Genomic DNA, 23,434 nt, shown 5'->3' on the forward strand with positions numbered 1-23,434 from the left:
ATCCATCTATCCATCCATATACGTATCACTATTCTGGCAAGGTGTAATGTGCCAGGTATAACGATGAGCACTGAGACCTCAACCATGAACAAGACACAGAGGATGTAGACAAGAAACTAGGAAATTACAGTTCACCATTGCAAATGACCCCAATCCAGCACCATGAAGCACTTTTAGTTGTTATAGTCTTTTAGAGTTTTTTAAACTAGAACAGTTCTTCAGTCTTATTTTGTCTTTCATGACTTCGACATTTTTGAAGAATACAGGCTAGATTCAGTGTCTTTCAGTTTGGGTTTGTCTGATGTTTCTTCATGACCTGAGCTGTGCATTTTGGCAATAATATCATAGAAATGACGCTGTGTCCTTTTTAGGACTTTACATCCAGCAGTCACATGATATTGATTTGTCCCATTACTGGAGATGTTGATTTTGATTACTGTGAGAAGGTGGTGTCTGCCGGCTTCTCCACTGTAAAGTTATTTTGTCTTCTGTAATCAATCAGTCATTTGATAGGAAATATTTTGAAACTGTATCAATGTCCTGTGCCTTATCAAACTTTTGTCCACTAGTTATAGCATTCATTGATATGTCTTGCCTGAAACAACCATTACTATGAGTATTACAAAATAGTGTTTTCCTGTCATTATTTCTTCCGTCTTTCTTGGCTGGCATTCTGCTGTTAGGAAGAACTTTCCCTTCTCCTCCAGTAAAGACACAAATTCTTATTTTACTCAGTGGATTCTAATCCATCACTCTCATTATTTATTTCTATCCTCAAGTCATCCAGTTGGAGTCCAAGTTGGTTGCTATGTCTTTTTAACATACACCCACCGTTCTTTGAGCACTCTCTTACTTTTTGGCACATAACTAGAGTCCAGATTCCTCTTAAATGTTTTCTGCCCTAGCTCCATTACTTCACAGAATCTTTGTACCTTTAGTGGAGAATGGTGTTTAGAAAGATCTAGGTGCTTATTGCTATTGAAGCAGCAATGCTCCCTGATCCTCATGGCAGACATATCTTGTCCTCTCTATAGAGGACACTGTCCTGTCTCCAGCTCAAGGATTTTTTTTTTTTTTTTAATTCTTCAGGGAAATGAACTTTTGTTTGGGTTGTTATTCACCACTGAATAGAGTCCAGACTCTATAAGTTTACATGCTAATACATAGATTTTTGTCTGGTACTGAGGCAAATTATTTCTTTCAGTTAACAAACAAAACAACAAAAACCAAACAAATCAGAAACTAAATCCTCAGATCCCAAAGGTTACAGCTTCCCTGCCCTGTATGACATTAACCAGCTTTGTATCTAACCCACATATCCTATTTTATCATTCTTTGTCCAGTATCTGCAATATTTAATCTCTTAAATTCTCTTTGAACCACCTTTTACCACCCTGCTGGGTTTCTTTTCAATAGGAAAATAAATTAGTTTAAAAATTGGGAAAATAAATGCATCTTCACTTTTATGTTTATGAAAGTGAATAAATGAAATAACATTTTAACTTATAAAAAATTATTCTTTGCCTCATGAGTTCATACTGACCTTCAATTTCCAAACAAACACCACGTGGTTTGTTTTAAAGTTCCCTCTCTCCTTATTTGTAATTCCCTTCACCAACAGTGAAGAACGTCAACAATGAGAACATTATTCTTAATATATTCCTTCATTTACTTAATCCAAGAATACTCTGAAAGTAGTTTTAAATTGCTAACTCATTCTACTGTGAAAAAATCAAAACTACCAACCAGTATTCAATATTTGTTTACAATTCTTTTTGTCTTTACTGAGGATATATAGTCAAAATGCTGTAGATAAATCTGTTGGATTAGTTTTCCTTCTGCCTGACAGATTCTTTCTGAGTCTGAAATCTGTTTATAAAAGGCCTGGAACAGCACCCGTAGCTAAGAGTGTTGTTAACTGGGGAAGTTCCTTTCATATGAAAACGGATCCTCACTTTTTTGCACAAAGTAGGCATGTAAATACAAATATCAAATGCCCATTGAACAGAATGTAAAAAAAAAAGTTGTGTTGTGATCACTTCTTAGGAGTCATGCATTTAATTTACCAGTGACTAATGTTTTTACTAGCCTTTTGCTGATATCCTAACTAGACATCAGTTCTCTGTGCCCCATGGAAAATGACAGCATTGATACATTTTAATTAACTCTCGATGTTTTTCTCTATTTAAAACTCTGATCAGAGTTGATATCCCTCCAGAGAATCCCAGACAATAAAAAGCAGCTCCAATTCTCCAGAGTTCGGCAATTCAAAGCCAGTTTTAAACAAGAGGTTGAATGATGTTCCTGATTGTTCATTTTTATATGCGGTGTAGCATACATCTGGTGGTAAGGGAATTTTTTTTATGACTCATATAAATAATATCTTAATTTTTAGTTTTTAAAAGCTGGGCTGTATGTTTTGTTCACATTAGTGTTGGGAACAAGAATCTAACAAAGCCTAACTGGGCACAAAATTTGGAGTTTATTTTTAACCCTGGCCTGACTCATTTCATCACCCTTTCTCTCTTTGGTGGTGGTGGTGGTGGTTTAGTCACTAAGTTGTGTCCAACTCTTGCGACCCCATGGACTGTGGCCTGCCAGGATCCTCTATCCATCGGATTCTCCAGACAAGAATACTGGAGTGGTTTGCCATTTCCTTCTCCCTTTCTCACTTTAATGATAATCTATTTTCCAGGTACGTAGTGCCCCTAAGCTCTCTTCTTACGCATTTTTAGATGTTTAATAAAAATGAAAGAGAAGGAAAGGGGACAGGCACAACCTTTAAAAGAATGACAGCTAGCTACCTCCCTCTTGAGGGGTGAAACAGGAAGAGTGGTACTACAGAGTCGCTGTTACACCAAGCACTTGGTTTCAAATGAATCTACAAGGCAGGTTGAAATGAAACAGGGATCTAGGGGGCAGCAAAGACCACCAGCCGCTGGAGTCACAACACCTTGGTTCTGACACCTTTAAAAATTTCTTGCCATTGTCGGTTGCTGCTTGCAGCTCTAATATCTGCTAGCTATAATCTCAGCTGATCTGAGGAGGTACATCTTCGGCAGGGCTGTAGGGAGAACCTGGGCTCTCTCACCTCCCACTAGCAGCAGGAAGTCGGCGGACTCTGTGGGTGGAGTCTGTCTGTGACAAGAAATCAGCCTCCCCCAAGTTCACTCCAGGGTGCATTCTACATGTTTCCAAGTGATCATTTGTCTGAGTGTGTGTATGTGTGTGTTTACTTGCTCAGTCGTGTCCAACTCTTTACAACCCCATGGACTGTAGCCCGCCAGGCTCCTCTGTCCATGGGATTCTCCAGGCAAGAAGACTGGAGTGGGCTGCCAACTTCTCCAGGGTTTGTCTCTTTACACGGTGTCAATACAGTGCCCTAGAGAAGAGCATAGACTTTTAGGTAAGACAAACCTGTGGCCTAGTCCTGGTTCTGCTATTTGTGAACTGTGTGATGAAACTTAGTATCCACATCAGTAAAGCCTAGTTGATGAGAGTTGCTACTGCACCGATGGTTGCTGAAACAGACGATGATGGAAATGAAGGACTCAGCCAGGGCCCTGATGCGCAGGGCACGCGCGCATGCGCAGTAACCGTGAAGACGTGCTCCACCCCCTCCGCAGGTGTGGCCTATCCCAGTTCCAGGGCTGGCCAGGGCGTTCAGCTTGCTCAGGCGCGGGTCACTTCCGGACAAGTGTAGCTTTGTGGAGTGCATAGCGAAGCTGTGTTCTGGGCCTCTCAGGTCCTCTGTGTCCGATGAGTAAAGGAAGACTCAGGATACATGGGTACTGAAATTCATATAATTTTACCCATCCTGGGCTTCTAAGGCAATCCAAGGATGCAGGATACGAAGTCTGAACATAATGTTATTCATTCATCTTGGAAGTGTATCCTCCCACCCCAGTCAAGCCGCAGTTGATTGCAGCTGCCCATCAGTATCTTATCTGCAGCCTCAAAAAAGACTCTGAGAACAGAACCTCCCAGCTAAGTTATGCCTGACTTCCTTACTCACAGAAATGGTAAGATAATAAATGGTTGTTGTTTTAGGCTACAACAACTGGGATAAATTTCTAGCAGCAATAGATAACTAATATACAGGCTGATTTGTCTCACACTCTATTGCTAATCACTGACTCCACTGGGCTCTTAATACTGCCTGGAAACCATACTATTATGTTTCCATCCTTCCCTTCTCCCATTCCCCTTCATAACTTCTCTCTTTCAGATCTCCAACACCTCCACCTCATTCTCAGTTTCACCTAAATGTCCTTAATTCCTACTTCCATGAGTAAAAATTAAAGCAATCAGAAGAGAACTTTCTGGGGTCCCATGGTCATACCTACACTCATATCTGTTCTACCTTCTCTCCTGTGACTAAGGATGGGCTGTCTATGCTCCTAGCTATGGCCAACATTTTCCCTTGGGTTTTAGATCGGATCCTTCTTTGCCCACTGAAAGACATCCCTCATGAAATTCTCTCCCCCACTGCCGCCCCGTTTCTGGAAGGAACGAGCATTGATCTGTGTCTAATTGCTACTTACAGTTCAAGTAAAATGAGCACTGAGAAGTAAGCATTGGTTTTAGCAACATCATGGTCATGAGGTTCTTCACCCAATGGTTTATCCTGAAAATCTGACTAGAAGAGAGACTGGGAGGTGAGCATTGGACACAGTGAGTGTATACACCTCTTTGATGAAATTTTGTTGTAAAAAGAAAGGGGAGAATGGATCAGAAATATGGATTCAAGAAAAGTTATAAACAAGAGAAATTAAAGGAAGGTTTTATGCTGAAGGAAATGACCTTGTAAGGAATGAGAAAACTGATGATGCTACATCCATGGTTACCTGGGAGCAGGGATAGAGGGCAAGGGAATGTGTGACCTCGTGATACTCCGAAAGAACAACTTCAAAAACACTTACTAAGCTCTGGCAATTACCCGTGGCACTCTGTGCTGGCTTCCATGATAAACGAGATAATGCGTGCACCGTTCCAGCCTTCCATGGCCTTGTTTTCTGCAATAGCCTGGGCCAGGACAGTTCTCACCTTTTCCCCCAGCTTTTTCTTTTCTAGGAAGTAGTTTCCTTTTGGAGGAAATCACATTGCTCCTGTTATGCAAAACGTGAGTCCTGAACTGTCAGAGCTCTAGGGGGAGGGGGCGCGGTGGGAGAGGGTCTCCACAAGGCCAGTGTTCAGCGGTATCCTTGCAGTTTCCCCTGCCCACCCCCCACCTTGGCCACTCCAGGACATGCAGAGGAGGGAACCTTGGCAGTTCATCTCACCACCTGCCCAGTCCCGCAGACACTACCTGGCTTATACTGTCATCCATTCTTACCTGGTTTAGAGCAACTGCATCTTTTTTTTCTTTTAATAATTTTATTTATTAATATTTATTTATTTTTGGCTGCACTGGGTCTCTGTTGCTGCGTGCGGACTTTCTTTAGTTGTGGCCAGTGGGGGCTACCCTTCCTTGTAGTGTGCGGGCTTCTCATTAAGGTGGCTTCTCTTGTTATGGAGCGTGGGCTCTAGGTGCTTGGGCTGTGGTAGTTGTGGCTCACAGGCTTAGTTGCTCTGCGGCCTGTGAAATCTTCCTGGACCAGGGATTGAACCAGTGTCACCTGTATTAGCAGGAAGATTCTTAACCTCTGTACCACCAGGGAAGTTGCTAGTTGCTTTTAACTAGAGAAAAATTCCACGTCTGAAGTACCTACATGCCCTGTCATCTTGTCCATCACTTCATCCCTCACTCCAGCCACTCTGGAGCATTAATCGTGCATGCTAAGTCGCTCCAGTTGTGTCTGACTCTTTGTGACCCCATGGACTGTAGCCCACCAGGCTTCTCTGTCCATGGGATTCTCCAGGTAAGAAGACTGGAGTGGGTTGCCATTTCCTCCTGCAGGGGATCTTCCCGACCCAGGGATCGAACCTGTATCTCTTAGGTCTTCTGCATTGGCAGGTGGGTTCTTTATCACTAGTGCCACGTGGGAGCATTAATAGTCCTTGCCTTTATTCTCGATGCCCCTCTAGGCCCAAATGCAGTTTTCTTGTTTCCCTTTTTCAAATCCTAATCATCCTTTAAGTCCCTTAACTCTTAAGGATCCAGCTGGAATGCTGTCTTCTCCATGAAGCCTTCCTTATCATCTGTCTCCTCGGAATCGGCCACTCCTTTCTTTGAAGGTTGCTCTATCTCTCCTGTAGCATCCAAGTTCTATGTGGGCAGAGGTGGTGTTTGCTTGTCCTTTGATCCTTCTACTTGGTGTCTGCTCATGCACAGTAAAGTGTTGGTGTGGAGGAGGCTTGTGGGTTGAAGGGCTGAACGGTCAATGGGCTTTTTTGTCTCAGGTTTCCTGCCTTGTGGCCTATTGCCCAGACCAGGGCTTCCTACTGGTAGGCAGTGTAGGTCCTGTGCTGTGGAAAGAGCGTGGACTTTAAAATCAGAAGGCTTCGGGTCGTGTTTGTCATGTAAATGACTTTGGGTTAACCTGACAATACAATCTACCCATAGACTTGCTATGAGTCTCAAATTGGTCATGGGCTTGAAAGTGCTACCTCTATTCAGATGTAAGTTTTGAGAGCATTAGTCTTACTGGGGGAGAAGGCAATGGCACCCCACTCCAGTACTCTTGCCTGGAAAATCCCATGGACAGAAGAGCCTGGTAGGCTGCAGTCCATGGGATCGCGAAGAGTCAGACACGACTGAGCGACTTCACTTTCACTTTTCACTTTCATGCATTGGAGAAGGAAATGGCAACCCACTCCAGTGTTCTTGCCTGGAGAATCCCAGGGACAGCGGAGCCTGGTGGGCTTCCGTCTATGGGGTCGCACAGAGTCGGACACGACTGAAGCGACGCAGCAGCAGCAGCAGTCTTACTGGGTCTGCAAGACCTAGGTTGGCCACTTGGGGGCAGTCTCAGCTGGTCTCTCGGCTTGACTGGGTCCACCCCTTCCTGCCAGTGATGAGAGCCGGGGATGGTATGTGAACCCACATACCTGGCCTGCCCAGACTTCTGTGTTCTCAGGGCTGTTTCAGGGTTCAGTCTTTCAGCTCTGGCACTCTTTGGTATGATAGGATTCTTGCTGTCCTGGGCAGACCGAAAACCCATCTTTTCCCTTAGAGACCACAAATGAATGCATAGATCACATGAAACCATCTTCTTTGTAATATTATTTTCTTCTATTTTTAAAATTTAATTGTGAAATAATTCACATGTTAGAAAACTCATTATTTTAAAGTATACAATTCTGTGGCTTCCATTACAGTCACTATGTTGTGTAACCATCACTGCTCCCTAATTCCAGAAAATTTCCATCACCCTAAAAAGAAACCGAATACCTGTTTGTAGTCAGTCCCAGTTTCCCTCTCTGCTCAGTTCCTGGCAACCAATAATCTACTCTGTTTCTGTGGACTTGGCTTGTCTGGTTAGTTCACATAGCTAGAACCATACCATGTGTGGTCTTTGGTGACTGCTGTAGTCACACTGGGCCTGCCGGATCTAGGTTGGCCACTAGGAGGCAGTCTCCACTGGTTTCCCAGCTTGGCTTGACTGGGTCCACCCTTTCTTTCATTTAGCCCAGTATTTTCAAGGGTCAGCTGCGTTGTAGTGTGTGTCAGTTTTTTCATGCCTTTTTATGGCTAAATGATATTCAGTTGCATGGTGATACTACATTTTGTCTATTCATCTGCTGGTAGACACTGGGCTGTTTCCACTTTTTGGCTATTGTGAATAACGTGTTATGAGCATCGGAGTACAAGTTTTCCTGTGGACTTGAGTTTTCAATTCTCTTTCAATTCCCTGGAGTGGAGTGTTCCTAGGAATTACTTTGTCACTCTGTGTTTAGCATTTTGAGGAACTGCCAGACTGGTTTCCAAAGTGCCTGTACATTTTCCATTCCCACCAGCAGTGTATGAGAACTCTGTAATCCTCTTGACATTAGATTCACCCCCTGCTTGCCTTAAAAATCTGAAATGGGAAGGCCCAGGAGAGAGACTGAAGATGGAGTTCTGCATGACAACAAGCTTTGCGAACTTCGTCTGAAAAGCACACTTGGGCTTTGGGGTGATTTGTCTTCCTTGCTGAGGGTACAAGGCAGCCTGTCCTTCTGGCTGAGAGGATAAGACAGTGCTCTGTCTGAACCGCAGTCACCAGTGCTGTTTGCCAAGAAGGGTTCTTACTAGTCGGTGCCGCCTGGTGTGTTCCTGCAGGGCCTCGTCAGCCTCTGTCATGGAACTTGGGCTTCCTGGGTGGAACTGGCAGCAGCTCTTGCTGGGGTGTCTGGGGTGTGAGGCTGGGGAGACGTCTGTCCAGGCTGACAGGGCCTGCGGGCGCCTGGCTGGGTAGCAGGGAGACACTGGCTGTCAGCTCAGGTGGGGCTGGTGAGCGGAGATGCCTCCTGACATGGGAAATGAGGGCTCTGTTCACAGCGGTGCAGACCTGTCTGCCTAAAATGAAGACGGGTTTGTCCGTGCAGTGTCTGGAGGTGGTTTAGGCAGGTGGGGTGGGGAGGAGATTGCTAACCCCAAAGGAGCCACTTATGGATAAAGGAAGTTACCAGTTGCACTCACTCTGCCATTAGATGGAGGGAGCGCTTGTTTGTTTCAGTCCAGATGAAGGGAGGGCTTGTTTATTTCAGTCCATCTAAGGGGAGTGTTTCAGGGAGGCTTGGAGAGAAACAGAGTCAGGGAAAACGATCCCGCGAGCTCTCTGCCTGAAGATACCGGGTCCATTATGCCTGGTGTGTATCTCTCCAACCACTGGGCATCTTATAGCTGTGGGTGTTTATTCATTCAGCAAATATTTATTCAGTCCCTACTATGCTCCAGGACCTTTCCAGGCTCCAGTGACACAATGATGAGCAAAACAAACACAGACAGTTGTCCTTGTAGAGATCAGAGTCTGCTGGGGTGGAGGGGCATTCATCCAATTCACCTTGCCCAGTTGCCAGGCAGGGTACCGCCGGCTGCTGCGAGAGCCTGTAGAAGGTGGATGTCTCTGTGTAGGGTGTCCAGGAAGACTTCCCTGGGGGCACTGGGCATCTGAAGGCTGAGTAGGGGTGGGGGTGAGGAGAGGGTATTTCCGGGGGAGGGCACAGCAGGTGCAAAGCCTTCAATGGGACAGAGAATGGCATTCCAGGACCTGAAAGAGGTCAGGGAGTGGAGAGCAGAGAGGGAGGGGAGTTTGGGACAGGGGGCAGAGAGGAGCAAAGGGCCAGTCTGCTGAGTGACGGGCAGACTTGTTCTCCTGAGTGATGGGCAGCCTTTGAGGGGGCTTTAGGTTTGGAAGAGACATGGTTGGATTTGTATTTGAAATGACTATTCTGAGTAGAGTAAGATTGGCCATGGACATCAGTCACAAGCTTCAGATAATTAGGCAGTAGATTCAAAAATGGGGCTTCCCTGATATCTCAGTTGGTAAAGAATCTGCCTGCAATGCAGGAGACCCCGGTTCGATTCCTAGGTCGGGAAGATCCCCTGGAGAAGGGAAAGGCTACCCTCTCCAGTATTCTGGGCTGGAGAATTCCATGGACTGTGTAGCCCATGGGATTGTAAAGAGTCGGACACGACTGAGCGACTTCCACTTGCGCTTTCAGATTCAAAAGTAAAAAGAAGTATTTCCTTGCCTTTCACACAGAGTTGCTAGATTTCCCCTGGAATCCCATGTGCTTGAGAGGATTCTGTGTTGACTGAGTGGAGGAATTACGGTTCTGGTTTTAAAGGAGGATGGGCCACCCAAGTGAGACCAGGAGCAACGTTAGTGAAGTGAAAGTTGCTCAGTCGTGCCCAATTCTTTGTGACCCCATGGGCTATACAGTCCATGGAATTCTCCAGGCCAGAATACTGGAGTGGGTAGCCTTTCCCTTCTCCAGGGGATCTTCCCAACCCAGGGATCTAACCCAGGTCTCCTGCATTGCAGGCGAATTCTTTACCAGCTGAGCCACAAGGGAAAATTTAATCTTGAACTTCAGATGAGCTTACTATTGGGGCAGACGGTGAATCAAGATGCGGTTGAGGAAATGCAGGTGGGACCCCCAGAGAGACGAGGGCCTAGCCAAGTCTTTGTGATGCTAGCTTGAGCCTCTGAGGGTCGTTTTTTGGCCTTGAATTTCTGGTGCAACGTGAAACCATGTCTTATGCTGGATGCCTGGGGAGCAGACACTTCTTTCTCTTTGCCCAGACCCGCCTGCCTGGTGAAGTGCTCTACACACAGACAGTGGCTGGCTTAGAAGGTGGGAACCCGGGGGCCTCAGAGTTCAGCTGGTTCAGAGCTTCTCAGAGTGTGGAGCGTGGACCCCTGCACTTGGCATCATTTCTGTGATAACAGTATAAAAACTGCAAACTCCTGGGTCCTACCCCACACCCACTGAATTAGAACTTTGGAGGGAGTGGGGAGCAAAGGCAGGAGTCAGCATTTTATTTTTTAAAACACTTAAAAAAAAATTTATCTATTAGGTTGCGCCATTGGGTGGGATTTTAGTTCCCTGACCAGGGATCAGACTTACACCCCCTGCAGTGGAAGGTGGATTTTTAACTCCTGGACTGCCAGGGAAGTCCCGGGAATCGACATTTTAAGCAAGTGTTTCACAGGAGTCTCACACACCCTGGGTTTGTTTCCTGTGGCTGCTGTAACCAGTTAACGAAGTTAGTGACTTAAAACAGCAGGAATACGTTCTCTCTCTGTTTTGGAGGCCAGAAGTCTAACATCGGTTCCATGGGGCTGAAACCAAGACGGTGGCAAGGCCACACCCCTTCCAGAGGCTCTCGGGGAGGATTCATTTATGGCCTCTGCCAGCTTCTGGTGGCTGCTGGCATTCCTTGGCCTGAGACAGCATCACCCCAGTCCCTCTGCCTCTGTGGGTACCTTCTCCTTTTCTGTCTGTTGTTAAATGTCCCTCAACCTCTGTCTCATGAGGATACTTGTAATTACACTTAAGGCTATGATAGTCTCCTCATTTTAAAATCCTTAACTTAATCACGTCTGCAAAAATCCCTTTTCCACATAAGGTATATACTATTCACAGATTCCAGAGATTAGGACTAGATATCTTTGGGAGACCATTTTTCAGCTTCCCCCCACCCCCAAATTTCAAAAATCACTGATGTTCCCATCCTTAGGGTAGACCAGGCCTCAGAAATTGGAGCCTTGAGAAAAACAATCAATTCAAGGTCCCAGAGCCTATTTCTCTACTTAGATTAGAATTCACAACTCTCTTTTTTTTTTTAAGATGATACTTCCAATCCAAACTGAGGACTGGCAGAATTTTTATTTAATCTTTTTGATCTTAAGTATGAATCTCCCTTGCCCCATGCCCAGAATTTGAGCTCTAACGGCACTGAATTATAGAATTAGAATATCAAATACTTCTCATTTGCTTTCTCCCATAATATGCATGCAATAATTTCAAAACAATGATGAAAATTTTACTACTAACCATATGATTAGTGAAAATAGTGTAAGATTTTTTTCTTGTGGTTTCATAAGTTTTTCTTCCAAGATATATTGTATGAAAGATTGTAACCAAATAACTGTGTTTTTTAGCCAATTTGAACTTCTGAATGGTGTGTTACCAATGAGTTCATCCCATTTTATTTTATGGATTTTTTTTAACGAAAATTTTTAGGATTAAATATTTACACGTTCCAAGTCAAACCTATAAAATAAGTCGAGTTTCTATTCTGGACTGTCCCTCCCTATTTCCTTCCTCCCCTGTATGTAATCACTCTTCATATTACATTTTCTTTCCTGTATTAATTTTCTATTTCTGCCATAACCAATTATGACAAACTTAGTGGCTTTAAAACAACACAAATTTGGTTTCTATAGTTACACTGGAGAGGGAAATGGCAACCCACTCCAGTATTCTTGCCTGGAGAACTCCATGGACAGAGGAGCCTGGCAAGAGTTGGACACGACTGGGTGACTAAGCCCAGCACATAGTTACATAGGTTAGAAGACTGACGGCTTTCACTGGGCAGAAATCAGTTTGTCAGCAGCTCTGCACCTTTCTTAAGGCTCTATGCGAAAACCCATCTCCTTGCTTTTTGTGGCAAGGATGGCTTTTAGAGGCTATCCACAGAACCCACAACTCTTGATCCTCAGGCCTTCTCTTTCTGGTCCTGGTTCCCAGGAATAATGATGACTGATTGTTTAGTGAATGCTTCTTATGTACTCTTCTAAGCAAATTCTATGTCCTATCTCATCACCCTTCCAAACAACCCTATATAAGGTAGGTCCTACTATTACCTTCCATTTTACAGGTGAGAAAATTGAGGGGATGAGAGGTTAAATGACTTGCCCCAAGTGATAGGGCTAATTACTGGTGCAGTTGGGATAGATGCCCAGGAAAAGGCCAAACCCTTCACTCATAGGTGGGGCCCCTTTGCTTGGGGTTACTCTGATGCTCTCCATGACTCACCCTTCTCTGATATTTCTATCTTTCTAGAAAATATGTAGCCAAACTTTTCTGGAAAGAAGGGAGACCCCTCCAACCCCTTTCCCTTCTGCTGAGAACCAATTCTTTGGTAAATATTGGCCCTAAGCTACCCAGTAGGCCTTCTCATCTCAGCTGATGGTGCCAATGATGGGTAAGCAAGTCTTGCAAAGAGATGGGGATGGGTGACTGTGATCCTCATGAATATCTCAGGCTTATGGCCTGGGAGGGGCCTTGGAAGGTTCCCAGCCTCCAAATTGTCTGCTGAAAGGCAGAAGGGGAGGGCGAGGCAGGTTCGCCTGGGTACATATTTGCTCCTCGTCCTGACTCACTTCCCTCTGGAGCGGGGGCCAGTGGGGCGGGGGCCCTCAGGTGAAATGTTTACCTGCTCTACCCGCCCCTCCCCTGCTTCAGATGCCTTATAGCCTCCCTCCCAGTGGAGCAGGTCTCTGAGAGCACAGAGCAGCCCTGCCCTCTGTCTGCCCGACCGAGCCCTCAGCCATGGCAGCCCGGGCGGCCCAAGTAGTCAGGCAGCGCGTGGCCGCTGAAGGCCTTGGCTCCAGCCAGAAGGCCGTGAAGTACTTGGGCCAGGACTTCGAGACCTTGAGGCAGCAGTGCTTGGACTCGGGGTTCCTATTTAAGGACCCAGAGTTCCCAGCGTGCCCGTCAGCTTTGGGCTACAAGGATCTTGGACCTTGCTCCCCCCAAACTCAAGGCGTTGTCTGGAAGCGGCCCACGGTAAGGAGGTGGGCTTGCTGCTGAGAGTCAGGATGGAGGTCCCTCACTTCTGGGCAGTAATTGAGGGAGAAGTTGTGGTTCTTGACCCTGTGTTCCTGGAGCCCATATTTCAGACAACCGCCACCCTCCGCACCCCATTTAAAAAATTCTTTTCAGAGACAATAAAGTATAGAGGGAAGAGTATGCATGGGTTTTGGAACCAGACAAGTTAGATTGGAATCCTGGGATCAGAATCATCCCTTACCTCCAGCTATCTCTTCCCTTTCTGTTTTCATCCTATCAGTTTTACAAAACAATTACCTCCCCTGGAGAAGGAAGTGGCAACCCACTCCAGTATTCTTGCCTGGAAAATCCCATGGGCAGAGGAGCCTGGCGGGCTACAGTCCATGGGGTTGCAAAGAGTTGGACATGACTGAGCGACTGAGCACCGCCTCTGAGCATAACTCCTTGGCCTGGCCTCCCTCCAGCCCCTCCATGGCCATTTTCCACCCCTCTCTGGAACCTATCTGGGTACTTTGGGATGCTGGCAAAATCCAGTTTGGGTTTACAGTCTAATGTCAGGAGTTGACAGCCATGTTTCATTTCAACAGATGGGTTTTTTTTTTTTCTTTTTTTAGGCCTCTGTTTTGGGCCAGGCGTTGGCTCTGCCCTGTTTGGGAAGGTGGTTGGGGAGAAACTGAGGGATCAGCTGTGGTCTCAGCTCTGATGGAGGTTGTGGGGAGGCAGACAAGTGAATAAAGGACTGACATCCTGGGCAGAATGAAGGAAATGCTAACAGAGAAGTAAACCATGGGTGTGGGACCCTGGGGTTTTAAGACTTAATGATGGAAAGACTTAAGGGAAGATGATGCATTCGAGTGGAATGAAGGACCCCAGGGAGCCTGGGGGAGGCGAGATGGATAAGGAGGGGAGAAAGCTGCACTTCGTGACCAAAGTCAGGTATCGTTAGCCTTTGCCTAGTTTTTCTCCTTTGAAATTTCTTATATATATATGTATATATACTGTGCTTAGTTGCTCATTCGTGTCCTACTCTTTGCAACCCCATGGACTATAGCCTGCCAAGCTCCTCTGTCACTGGGGATCCTCCAGGCAAGACTACTGGAGTGGGTTGCCATGCTCGCCTCCAGGGGATCTTCCCAACCCAGGGATCGAACCCAGGTCTCCTGCATTGCAGGCGGATTCTTTACCATCTGAGCCACCAGGGAAGCCTATATATATAGATAGATATAGATATTTGTGTGTGCCAGGACTTACTTGTGGCATGCATGCGGGATCTTTAGTTGTGGTATGTAAACGCTTAGTTGCGGTATGTAAACGCTTAGTTGCAGCACATGGGATCTACTTCCCTGAGCAGGGATGGAACCTGGGCCCCCTGTGTTGGGAGCACAGAGTCTCAGCCACTGGACCACCAGGGAAGTCCCTCCTTCATTTGAAATTCTTAGAACCCTCACCTCCTCAACCATGTTCTCCCCTAGACTGTATCTTCAACTGGCCTCACTATCCACATAAATTCGGTAATTTCAGAATGGAGTGCTGATTTGTGCCTGTCAGCAAAATGCTATAAAATTCAGAAGATGAGGTAGTAAGTAGAATCTGATTAATGTGAAACCTAAGTACTCCCATTATTGAGAGTTTTCAGATGAGTAAATAAAAGCTTGTCAAGATTTACCCTCTCCATTCCCAGTCATCAATAAGGATTCTCACATGGCTGCTTTTGGCTAGGTTGTGCCCACACATCACATGGCATGTTATAGGACCCAGCTTTATCGTCTACGATCTTACAGATTTTTGAATAGGCTCCTGAGTTGGTAGTGACCCTGATTCTGTCTCTATTAAGAGATGTGCCTCAGGATCTGGGCAAATCAGCCAGTTCCCAAATGCTTCATTTCTTTCTTCCCTTGAGGTCTCTCAGGAGCCCGCAAGAAGGTTGAGGTGTCCAGAAATGAGGTGCACCAATGAGTTCATTCGCCTTCTTCCCCACCTCCCCTCTCTCCTTCTCCTCCCCACTCCCTCTTTCTTCCATCTTTCCTTTTTCTTAGATTGTGGTAAAATACACACAACATGAAATTTACCATCTCAACCATTTTAAGTGTATAGTTCAGTAACTATAAGAGCATTGACAGTGCTATGCAACTGTTGTCACCAACCATCTCCAGAACTTTTACAGCTTATAAACCTGAAATTCTGTACTCATTAAACAACAACTCCGCGTCCCTGCTTCCCTTCTACTTCTGTCTCTGTGAGTTTGACTATTCTGGGTACCTCCTATATAAGTGAAATCACGCAATGTTTGCCCTTTTATGACCAGCTGATTTCACTTAGCATAATGTCCTCAAGATGCATCTGTGTTGTGGCATGTGACAGCATTTTCTTACTTTTTAAGGTCGAATAGTATTCCACAGTATGAATATTTCACATTTTCCTTACCCATTCATCCATAAATAGACGCTTGGGTTGCTTGCATCTCTTGGCATTGTGGATATTGGTGGACAAATAGCTCTTTGAGACCTCTGCTTTCATTCCTCTTGGGTCTGGATCCAGAAATAGAATCACTAGATCATATGGTAATTTATTTTAGACTTTTGAGGACTAATTATATTGTTTTCCATAGCCAGTGCACCATTTTATATTACCACCAGCAGTGTACAGGCTTCCAGTTTTTCCACATCTGCATCCTCACCCTCACTGGCTGTTTTCTGTTTTGTGGTGGTCGCCATACCAGGGAGTGTGAAGTGCGATCTCATCATGGTTTTGATTTGCATTTCCCTAATGATTAGTGATGTTAAGCATATTCTCATATTTTTTTCCCATACATTTTCTTTATTTATTCTTGGCTATGCTGGATCTTGGTTGCTGCGTGGGCTTTCTCTAGTTTTGGGGAGTGGGGGCTAGTCTCTAGTTGCGGTGCCGGGCTTCTCATTGTGGTGGCTTCGTAGAGCGTGGGCTTTAGGGCCCATCTGTAGTTGCAGTTCCTGGGCTCTAGAGCACAGGCTCAGTAGTTGTGGCACGTGGCCTTCTCTGCTCCTCACTGTGTGGGATCTTTCCAGGCCAGGGATTGAACCTGTGTCTCCTGCATTAGCAGGTGGATTCTCTACCACTGAGACACCAAGGAAGCCGTCATGTGTTTGTTGATCATCATAAATCATCTTTGGAGAAATGCCTGTTCAAGTGCCCAGTTCTTAGTTGAGTTGTCTGTGTTTTGTTTTACTTGCTGCTTTTGAGGTTGGCCCTTTACCTCCTAGTTTTAGGCACCTGAAGCCAGCTGCCAGGGTGTGGCTCTTAGAACCCTCGTTCCCACAAAGATGTTAATTTTCACTTCCTTTGGGAGAAAGGCGATGAGATGGGCTAAATTTATATGGATATTTGTTTTTTCCCCTCTCAATCATACATAAAGCTTGATACGTAGATGTTTTCTGAAATCATAAAATTTGACATCATGCCCCTGCTGGGTGTTTCTGCCTGTTTTAAGTCCTGAGTAAAAGGTTTGGTTGGGCTCTTGAAGGGTTGGAGGACAAGTTTGCCCGGACTAAAGATCTCATGGTCAAGCTTGGGTAAAGGTTTAGTTGGGCTCTTAAAGGGTTGGAAGACAAGTTTGCCCAGACTGAAGATCTCATGGTCAAGCTTAGGTTCTCAGGAGGAACTTTTGGTTATTCATGATCCTAAGACAACACTTCCGCTACTAGTGTTGGACAAGGACCACAGTCCTATCACAGATGATATGATTGCCTGTGAGAGCGAGGAGTACTAGAAGTGGCTTCTCATCTCCCAGCTTCCCCATGGCCCTGGGTCGACACCCAGCCCGGCCTCTGTGGTTTGAAGGATGCTCAGTGTGTGCAGGCCCCAGTTCGGCCCAATCAATGATTTTCTTCTCTGTCCTTTTTTTTTTTTTCTTTCTGTAATTAAGCAGTTTATTGATCTGAAGGAGAAATACAGAGAGAGAGAGAAGTGAGACAATGTCAGCTGCATGGTAAGGACTCATGGAACAGCCACCTCCAGTTAAGAGAAACCTGTTGGATTGACCTTTGGGAGGTTCAGATAAGGATGAGGGGGCGAGGCCTCAGTGTGGGACTTCCACTCTAGCCAGCTGCTGCCGCTTAGGTAAATGAATTTGGGAATTTTCAACTCAGCCTTGGTTTATTGAGTGCTGGTCAAGGAAATGGCAACCCACTCCAGTACTCTTGCCTGGAAAATCCCATGGACAGAGGAGCCTGGTAGGCTGCAGTCCATGGCGTTGCTAAGAGTCGGACATGACTGAGTGACTTCACTTTCACTTTTCACTTTCATGCACTGAAGAAGGCAATGGCAACCCACTCCAGTATTCTTGCCTGGAGAATCCCAGGGATGGGGGAGCCTGGTGGGCTGCCGTCTATGGGGTCGCACAGAGTCGGACACGACTGAAGCGACTTAGCAGCAGCAGCATGTACAGATGCTAGCGTGGAGCCTTTGTGATGTTTTGCTAGCTAGGGAGACAGTCAGATAGCGGGCCAGCAGCAGAATGGCCAAAAGCTTGGGTTTGGGCATCAGGTGGATCAGGATTCTGGTTCCCTCTCTGCCATTTATTAGCTGTGTGGCTAAGTTACTGACCTCCCCAGGACTCAGTTTCCTCATCTATAAAATGGGAATAACAAGGAGCTTCTCTGGCAGTCCAGTGGTTAAGAGACTGTGCTTCCACTGCAAGAGATGTGGGTTCAATCCTTAGTCAGGGAGCTAAGATTCCACATCCCACATGCTATGCAATTTGGCCAAAAAAAAAAAAAAGAATAATAATATGACTTACCTCATTGGGTTATTGGGAAGTTTAAATGAGAGGATGAATTTAGCCCAGTGCCTGTCATGTAATAGATGCTCGATTCTACGAGCTGTCTCTAGCTATTATCGTAAGACAAAATGTCCAGTGTGAAATATAAATATGGACACAATGTACAGGAGTTCAGGCACAGAAACAGTTAAATTGACTGTGGGATTGGGGCAGGTTAATTACTGCAGACATCTGGGCGGGGTGTTGGTGAAAGAAGGGGGTCATGATCAAGACCGAGAAGGCATAGTGTGAGCAGAGGCACAGGGCTGTGGATGTGCATTCAGAGCTTGTTCAGAGGACAGCAGTGGCCTGTAGTGAGAGGAGAGAGAGCACCGTGGGAAGCAGAGAGCAAGCCTGGAAACGTCAAATGGGACCAGACCCTAGAGAGACAGGAGTGCTGGGCTGAGTCCCATGGCATAATCAATGGTGATGATGATGAATATGACAGCATCACTGGGTTTCCCAAAAGTGCACAGCTAGGGCTCCTGAGATGCCAAACTTAGACTATCAGACATGGACTGATATCCTGGGGAGCAGCGTTTCCAAGTCGTCAAGTCACTGAGAATGTAATTTAAATCACTTCCTACCTTGAATTTCTTACTGATACCAGTGTTTCTCTTGTGACTGTTTATCAGAGGCTGATACGAGGCTTGAGTAATTGAGTTTGTGGTGTGTTTTGATTACCTGAGAAATTGTAAACATTATTGCTAAAAAGACATGTTTGTTCTTAATGAAGAAAATATAGTGTCCCAAGTGTAAAGAGTTGGGAGCCTGCCTCTTTGCAGGGGCTTGCCTCTTTTAAACGTCTTTGACTGCCAAGTTACTTTGTATCTCTGATCTGATCTGAGTTCTGATAGAAAGTTAGTAATGGAGAGAAGACTTTGGGAATATTCTTCAGGCATAATGCTGAAATGTGATCTCCTTGCAAGGCTGAGGACAGTCTGAGGCCCCTGCGAGATTCATACAACATATAAGTCAGGGAATTTCCTGGTTGTTTTCTCTTGGAGGGTGGTGGTGTACATTTTGAGTTATGCTAATGAATAACATGTAATCAAATGAGTATTCCATCGTCTAGGAACCCTCTTGGGCTTCCCAGGTGGCTCTAGTGGTAAAGGACCCACCGGCCAATGCAGGAACCATAAGAAAACGTGCATTTGATCCCTGGGTTGGGAAAATTCCCTGGAGGAGGACATGGAAACCCACTCCAGTATTCTTGCCTGGAGAATCTCATGGACAGAGGAACCTGGCAGGCTACGATCCATAGAGGTGCAAGAGTTGGGCATGACTGAAATGACTTAGCAAGCACACACAGGAACCCCTTAGCACCACTCTGGTTATAACGCTTTCTGTTGTCTCCAGCCTTTGCAAACCACTCTGTTTTCCAAGCCAAACTTAACATTTTAGCGGAGCGTGGTAGACCTATTAGGTATGAGTTTAGTGCGTTTCTACCGTACAGACAGTGTGACATGGGTAATTGAATGTACAGCTCGGGGGAGTGATTCGGGAGCATCAGCATATTCTATAGTTAGTAACTGAAGCCACAGGTCTCAGGTCTGGGTGGTGTCACCCAGGGAGAAGCCTTCGGGCATGTTATTGCTCTATGAGATGGGGTCACGCCCCGGACCGAGGACCCAGCTCAGGGGTTCCCTGGTCCTGAGGATCAGCAGAGCAGAGGAACTCTTGAAGGAGATTTGACAAGGAGTAGAGGAGTAGAGAGGTGAGAAAGTCAAGAGTGAGTGAGGATACAAACGCCAAGAGAGGAGGGTTTCAGAAAGTGGGAGCAGGCGACAGTATCAAGTGTAAAGAGCAGTGAGATGGAGGAGAGCGAAGCTCATTCTGTGAGTGCTGGTGACTCAGGTGAGAGGAGTTTCATGAAGCCCTGGGAGATCAGAGCCAGACTTCAGGAGACTGACGGATGGATGGGAGATGAGGAGCCGGAGACTCTTTAAAGAAGGTTTTTAAGGAGAGAGATTCCGCCAAACCTCTGTTCAGTGTGCTCTCAGCCCTTCCTTTTTTTTTTTTTTTTTAATTACATTCAACATTTTTTTTTGGTCTATTTTTATTAATTGAAATTTCATATCTCTCTATCTTCTGCCCACCAAGAGAGGATGTCTGGACTCTGGGATCTTCTTGACCACCTGGGATTAGAATTTGCTGCTGCCCACTTTTAGAACCCCTAGTTTGGCTCACGACACTTCTCTCTTTAAATTGCTGCTAGAGGGACAATTGATGATCCAGTGGTTAAGACTCCGTGCTCCCAATGCAATGGCCCCAGGTTTAACCCCTGGTCAGGGAACTAGATCCTACATGCTGCAACTAAGACCTGGTGCAGACAAATTAAAAAAAACAAAAAGTTGCCACTAGAGGTTGAAACAAACAAGCAGAACTAAGCTTCATCATTGGAAGGCTGGCTAAATAACTCATGGTACTTATAATGAAATAATAAAGCTCTATATGTGCTGAGCAAAGATACACAAGATAAAAAGTGTATATATATATAAAGTGTTATTTGCTCAGTCGTGTCCTACTCTTTGTGATGCCATGGACTGTAGCCCATCAGGCTCCCCTGTCCCTGAAATTCTCCAGGCAAGAATACTGGAGTGGGAAGCCATTCTCTTCTCCAGAGGATCTTCCCAATCCAGGGATCGAATCTGGGTCTCTTGCATTGCAGGTAGAGTCTTTACTATCTGAGCCACCAGGGAAGCCATATATATGTAAATGTGATTTTACATCAAAAGAGTTTCTGGAAGGGTATACAAGAAATGTTAACAGCAAGGAATCTAAAGTAAAAGCAATTTTTTTTTTTTGTTTTTATAGCATTATTTGCTGTGACATTTTTTTTACCCATGGGCACATACTTTTTAAATAAAAAACAAGTTAATGATGTTTTTTTTTTAATTTTTGGAAGAAAAAAGAGTCAGCCCAAAGGTGCTATCTCTGCCCATTTAGGCAGGAGCTTTATATAAGGGTATTAGGGCTGCCACTCAGAAGCCTCCACCCCGCATGGTCCCAGAACCCCAGAATCCCAGCTCATGGCTGCACACCCACTCTCTGTCTGCCTTCAACCCATCATTCTCTTGCTTCCTCATTCCTTTTTGATCCACCATTTCTTTATTTCTATGGGCTTCCCAGGTGGCACTAGTGGTAAAGAACCTGCTTACCAATGCAGGAGACATAAGAGACTCGGGTTCAATCCCTAGGTTGGAAGATCACCTGAAGGAGGGCATGGCAACCCATTCCAGTATGCTTACCTGGAGAATCCCATGGACAGAGGAGCCTGGTGGGCTACATACAGTCCATGGGGTCAGACATGACTGAAGTGACTTAGCACGAATTCCCTCATAGAGTAAGATGGAAATATTTCCCATTCTTTGTGGTCAGACAGTCCCTGATATAGCAAAACCAGGCTGGCTTCTTTTTTGTCCCTTGAGGTCCCACCCTTTCCCCCTCAGAGTGTGCCTGGTGGTGAGGCAGACCCACCTCTCCTTTGGGGACCAGTCCTCACATTTGCTCCTGTGTGCATCCTGTCCATGGGATTCTCCAGGCAAGAATACTGGAGTGGGTTGCCATGCCCTCCTCCAGGGGATCTTCCAGCCCAGGGATCGAACATTTGTCTCTTATGTCTCCTGCATTGCAGGCAAATTCTTTACCACTAGTGCCACCTGGGAAGCCTGTAGTCTGTCCTAGATTCTGCTTTTTTCATGCACATGTATCATCTGCCATCTAATAAGTCTTTTCAGGCATAATCCCTCGTGGGCATTTCTCCCTTTTCTCCTTTTGTTTTCTGTGGTCTACATTCCAGTATTATGCACTAGGCTTTTCCTCTGATTTTTTTAAAGAACATTTTTATTTATTATTTATTTTTTGGCCATGTTGTGTGGCTTGTGGGATCTTAGTTCCCCAACCAGGGGCCCAACCCAAGCCCCCTACTGTGGAAGCGCAGAGTCCTAACCACTGGCCCGCCAGGGAAGTCCCTTTTCTCTGATTTTTATCATGGATGTCTATCTTGGTTTCCCACGTAGGCTGAAAGCACTTTGAGGCCAAGAACCACGTGTGTTCTTTTCCTCTGTGTCACCATGCTCCCATCTTTCCCCTGCCCAATATGGTGCAACTAGTACCGTGTATAGAACAGGCATTGACTACATCCTTGCTGGGTAAACCAGAAAGAAAGAAGGGCTACAGGATGCCTCCTTGTGCCCTAATAGAGCTCTAGGGCCATGAGCTTGCCTATGACAAGTGCCACTCTGAGACAGATGAGCGGGGAAGCGGGGGAGTGCAGGTCAGATGTGGGAGTGAGGTTGAGTTCTCCTCTCTGGACAGGACACTTCCTGAAGCCTCAGTGTTTTCATCGGCACACAGGGTCATCATCACTGAGTCAATGAGTGTCCGCAGGGTGCAGAGCATTTCCTTGGAGTGCTAAACATTAACCTCATCCTCTCTCTAAAAATAGGGGTGTTGTCCGAACGGTGAGATCATATTTCATCCCGTCATTATCTTAGCCTTTGCCTTTCTCCTGCCTCCCCTGCCTTCACACCCACACAGCCACACCGTATGTATAGTGATAAAAAGCCCACTCACAAGGGGAGCTGTGGGCTCCAGCTCCTGCTTTGCCACCCCTGGCTGTGTGACTGTGAGCAGCACTCCTGCCTTCTCTGGGCTTCAGAATCCTCAGCAATAAAATGAGGTATGTGCAATAGATGATCCCTTGGGTTTCTTCCATGAATTTTGTGACGATCAATCTCCTTCACCCTTGGTGCCACCATGACTGGGCATCTTTGTGACTTGTGTTTTGTCTGTGATCGTTTCCAGGAATTGTGCCCCAGCCCTCAGTTTATCGTTGGTGGAGCCACACGCACAGACATCTGTCAGGGTGCCCTGGGTGAGTCACTGGGGAGAGTCCTATTTGTTTTGGGAGAGGGCAGGTGTGTGTGATGAGTAACATCAGATTACGCTGTTAGACTTGCCTGTCTACATTAGGTCTGTCACTTACCTGTATGGGTCTTTGAGACTGCACTTTCCACTCTGGGTCTGGAATACTGGAACTCCCTTTGGTTCCTTTTAACCAAGAGATTTTTCCATATGCTCATTTAATCCTTTTTAATTCTAGAGTCACGAACTAGGATTATAGGCATATAGTAGATAACTGTGCTAGCTGTGTTCTTTTTTTTTTTTAAATACTTATTTATTTGACTGCTTCAGGTTTTAGTTGTAGCATGCTGCATCTTTTAGTTGTGGCATGCAAACTCTCAGTTGCAGCATGTGTGATCTAGTTCCCTGACCAGGGATCAGACGTGGGCCTCCTGCATTGGAAGTACGAAGTCTTAGCTACTGAACCAGCAGGGGAGTCCTTGTGCTGTGTTTTGATAATAGTTTCCTGTAAGTGGACATGATTCGACCTGTGGAGTGGCCACATGTATACAATTAGGCGTGCTAAGTCACTTCAGTCCTGTTTGACTCTTTGCGACCCCTTGG

General features: G+C 45.7%; 1 protein-coding gene across 1 annotated transcript in view; it reads left to right on the forward strand.

Annotated features, from left to right (window-relative positions):
- Positions 1 to 12,927: 12,927 nt before the first annotated feature.
- Positions 12,928 to 23,434, forward strand: part of CAPN8 (calpain 8) — a 67,819-nt gene continuing 57,312 nt past the window's right edge. The window contains exons 1-2 of the mRNA XM_081492692.1: positions 12,928 to 13,164; positions 22,772 to 22,841. Coding sequence (XP_081348818.1) covers positions 12,928 to 13,164; positions 22,772 to 22,841 — 307 coding nt within the window. The remainder of the gene's footprint in view (positions 13,165 to 22,771; positions 22,842 to 23,434) is intronic.

Source organism: Giraffa tippelskirchi, chromosome 5 (genome assembly GCF_054371585.1).
Source record: "Giraffa tippelskirchi isolate mGirTip1 chromosome 5, T2T-mGirTip1v1.2.pri, whole genome shotgun sequence".
Lineage (NCBI taxonomy): Eukaryota > Metazoa > Chordata > Mammalia > Artiodactyla > Giraffidae > Giraffa > Giraffa tippelskirchi.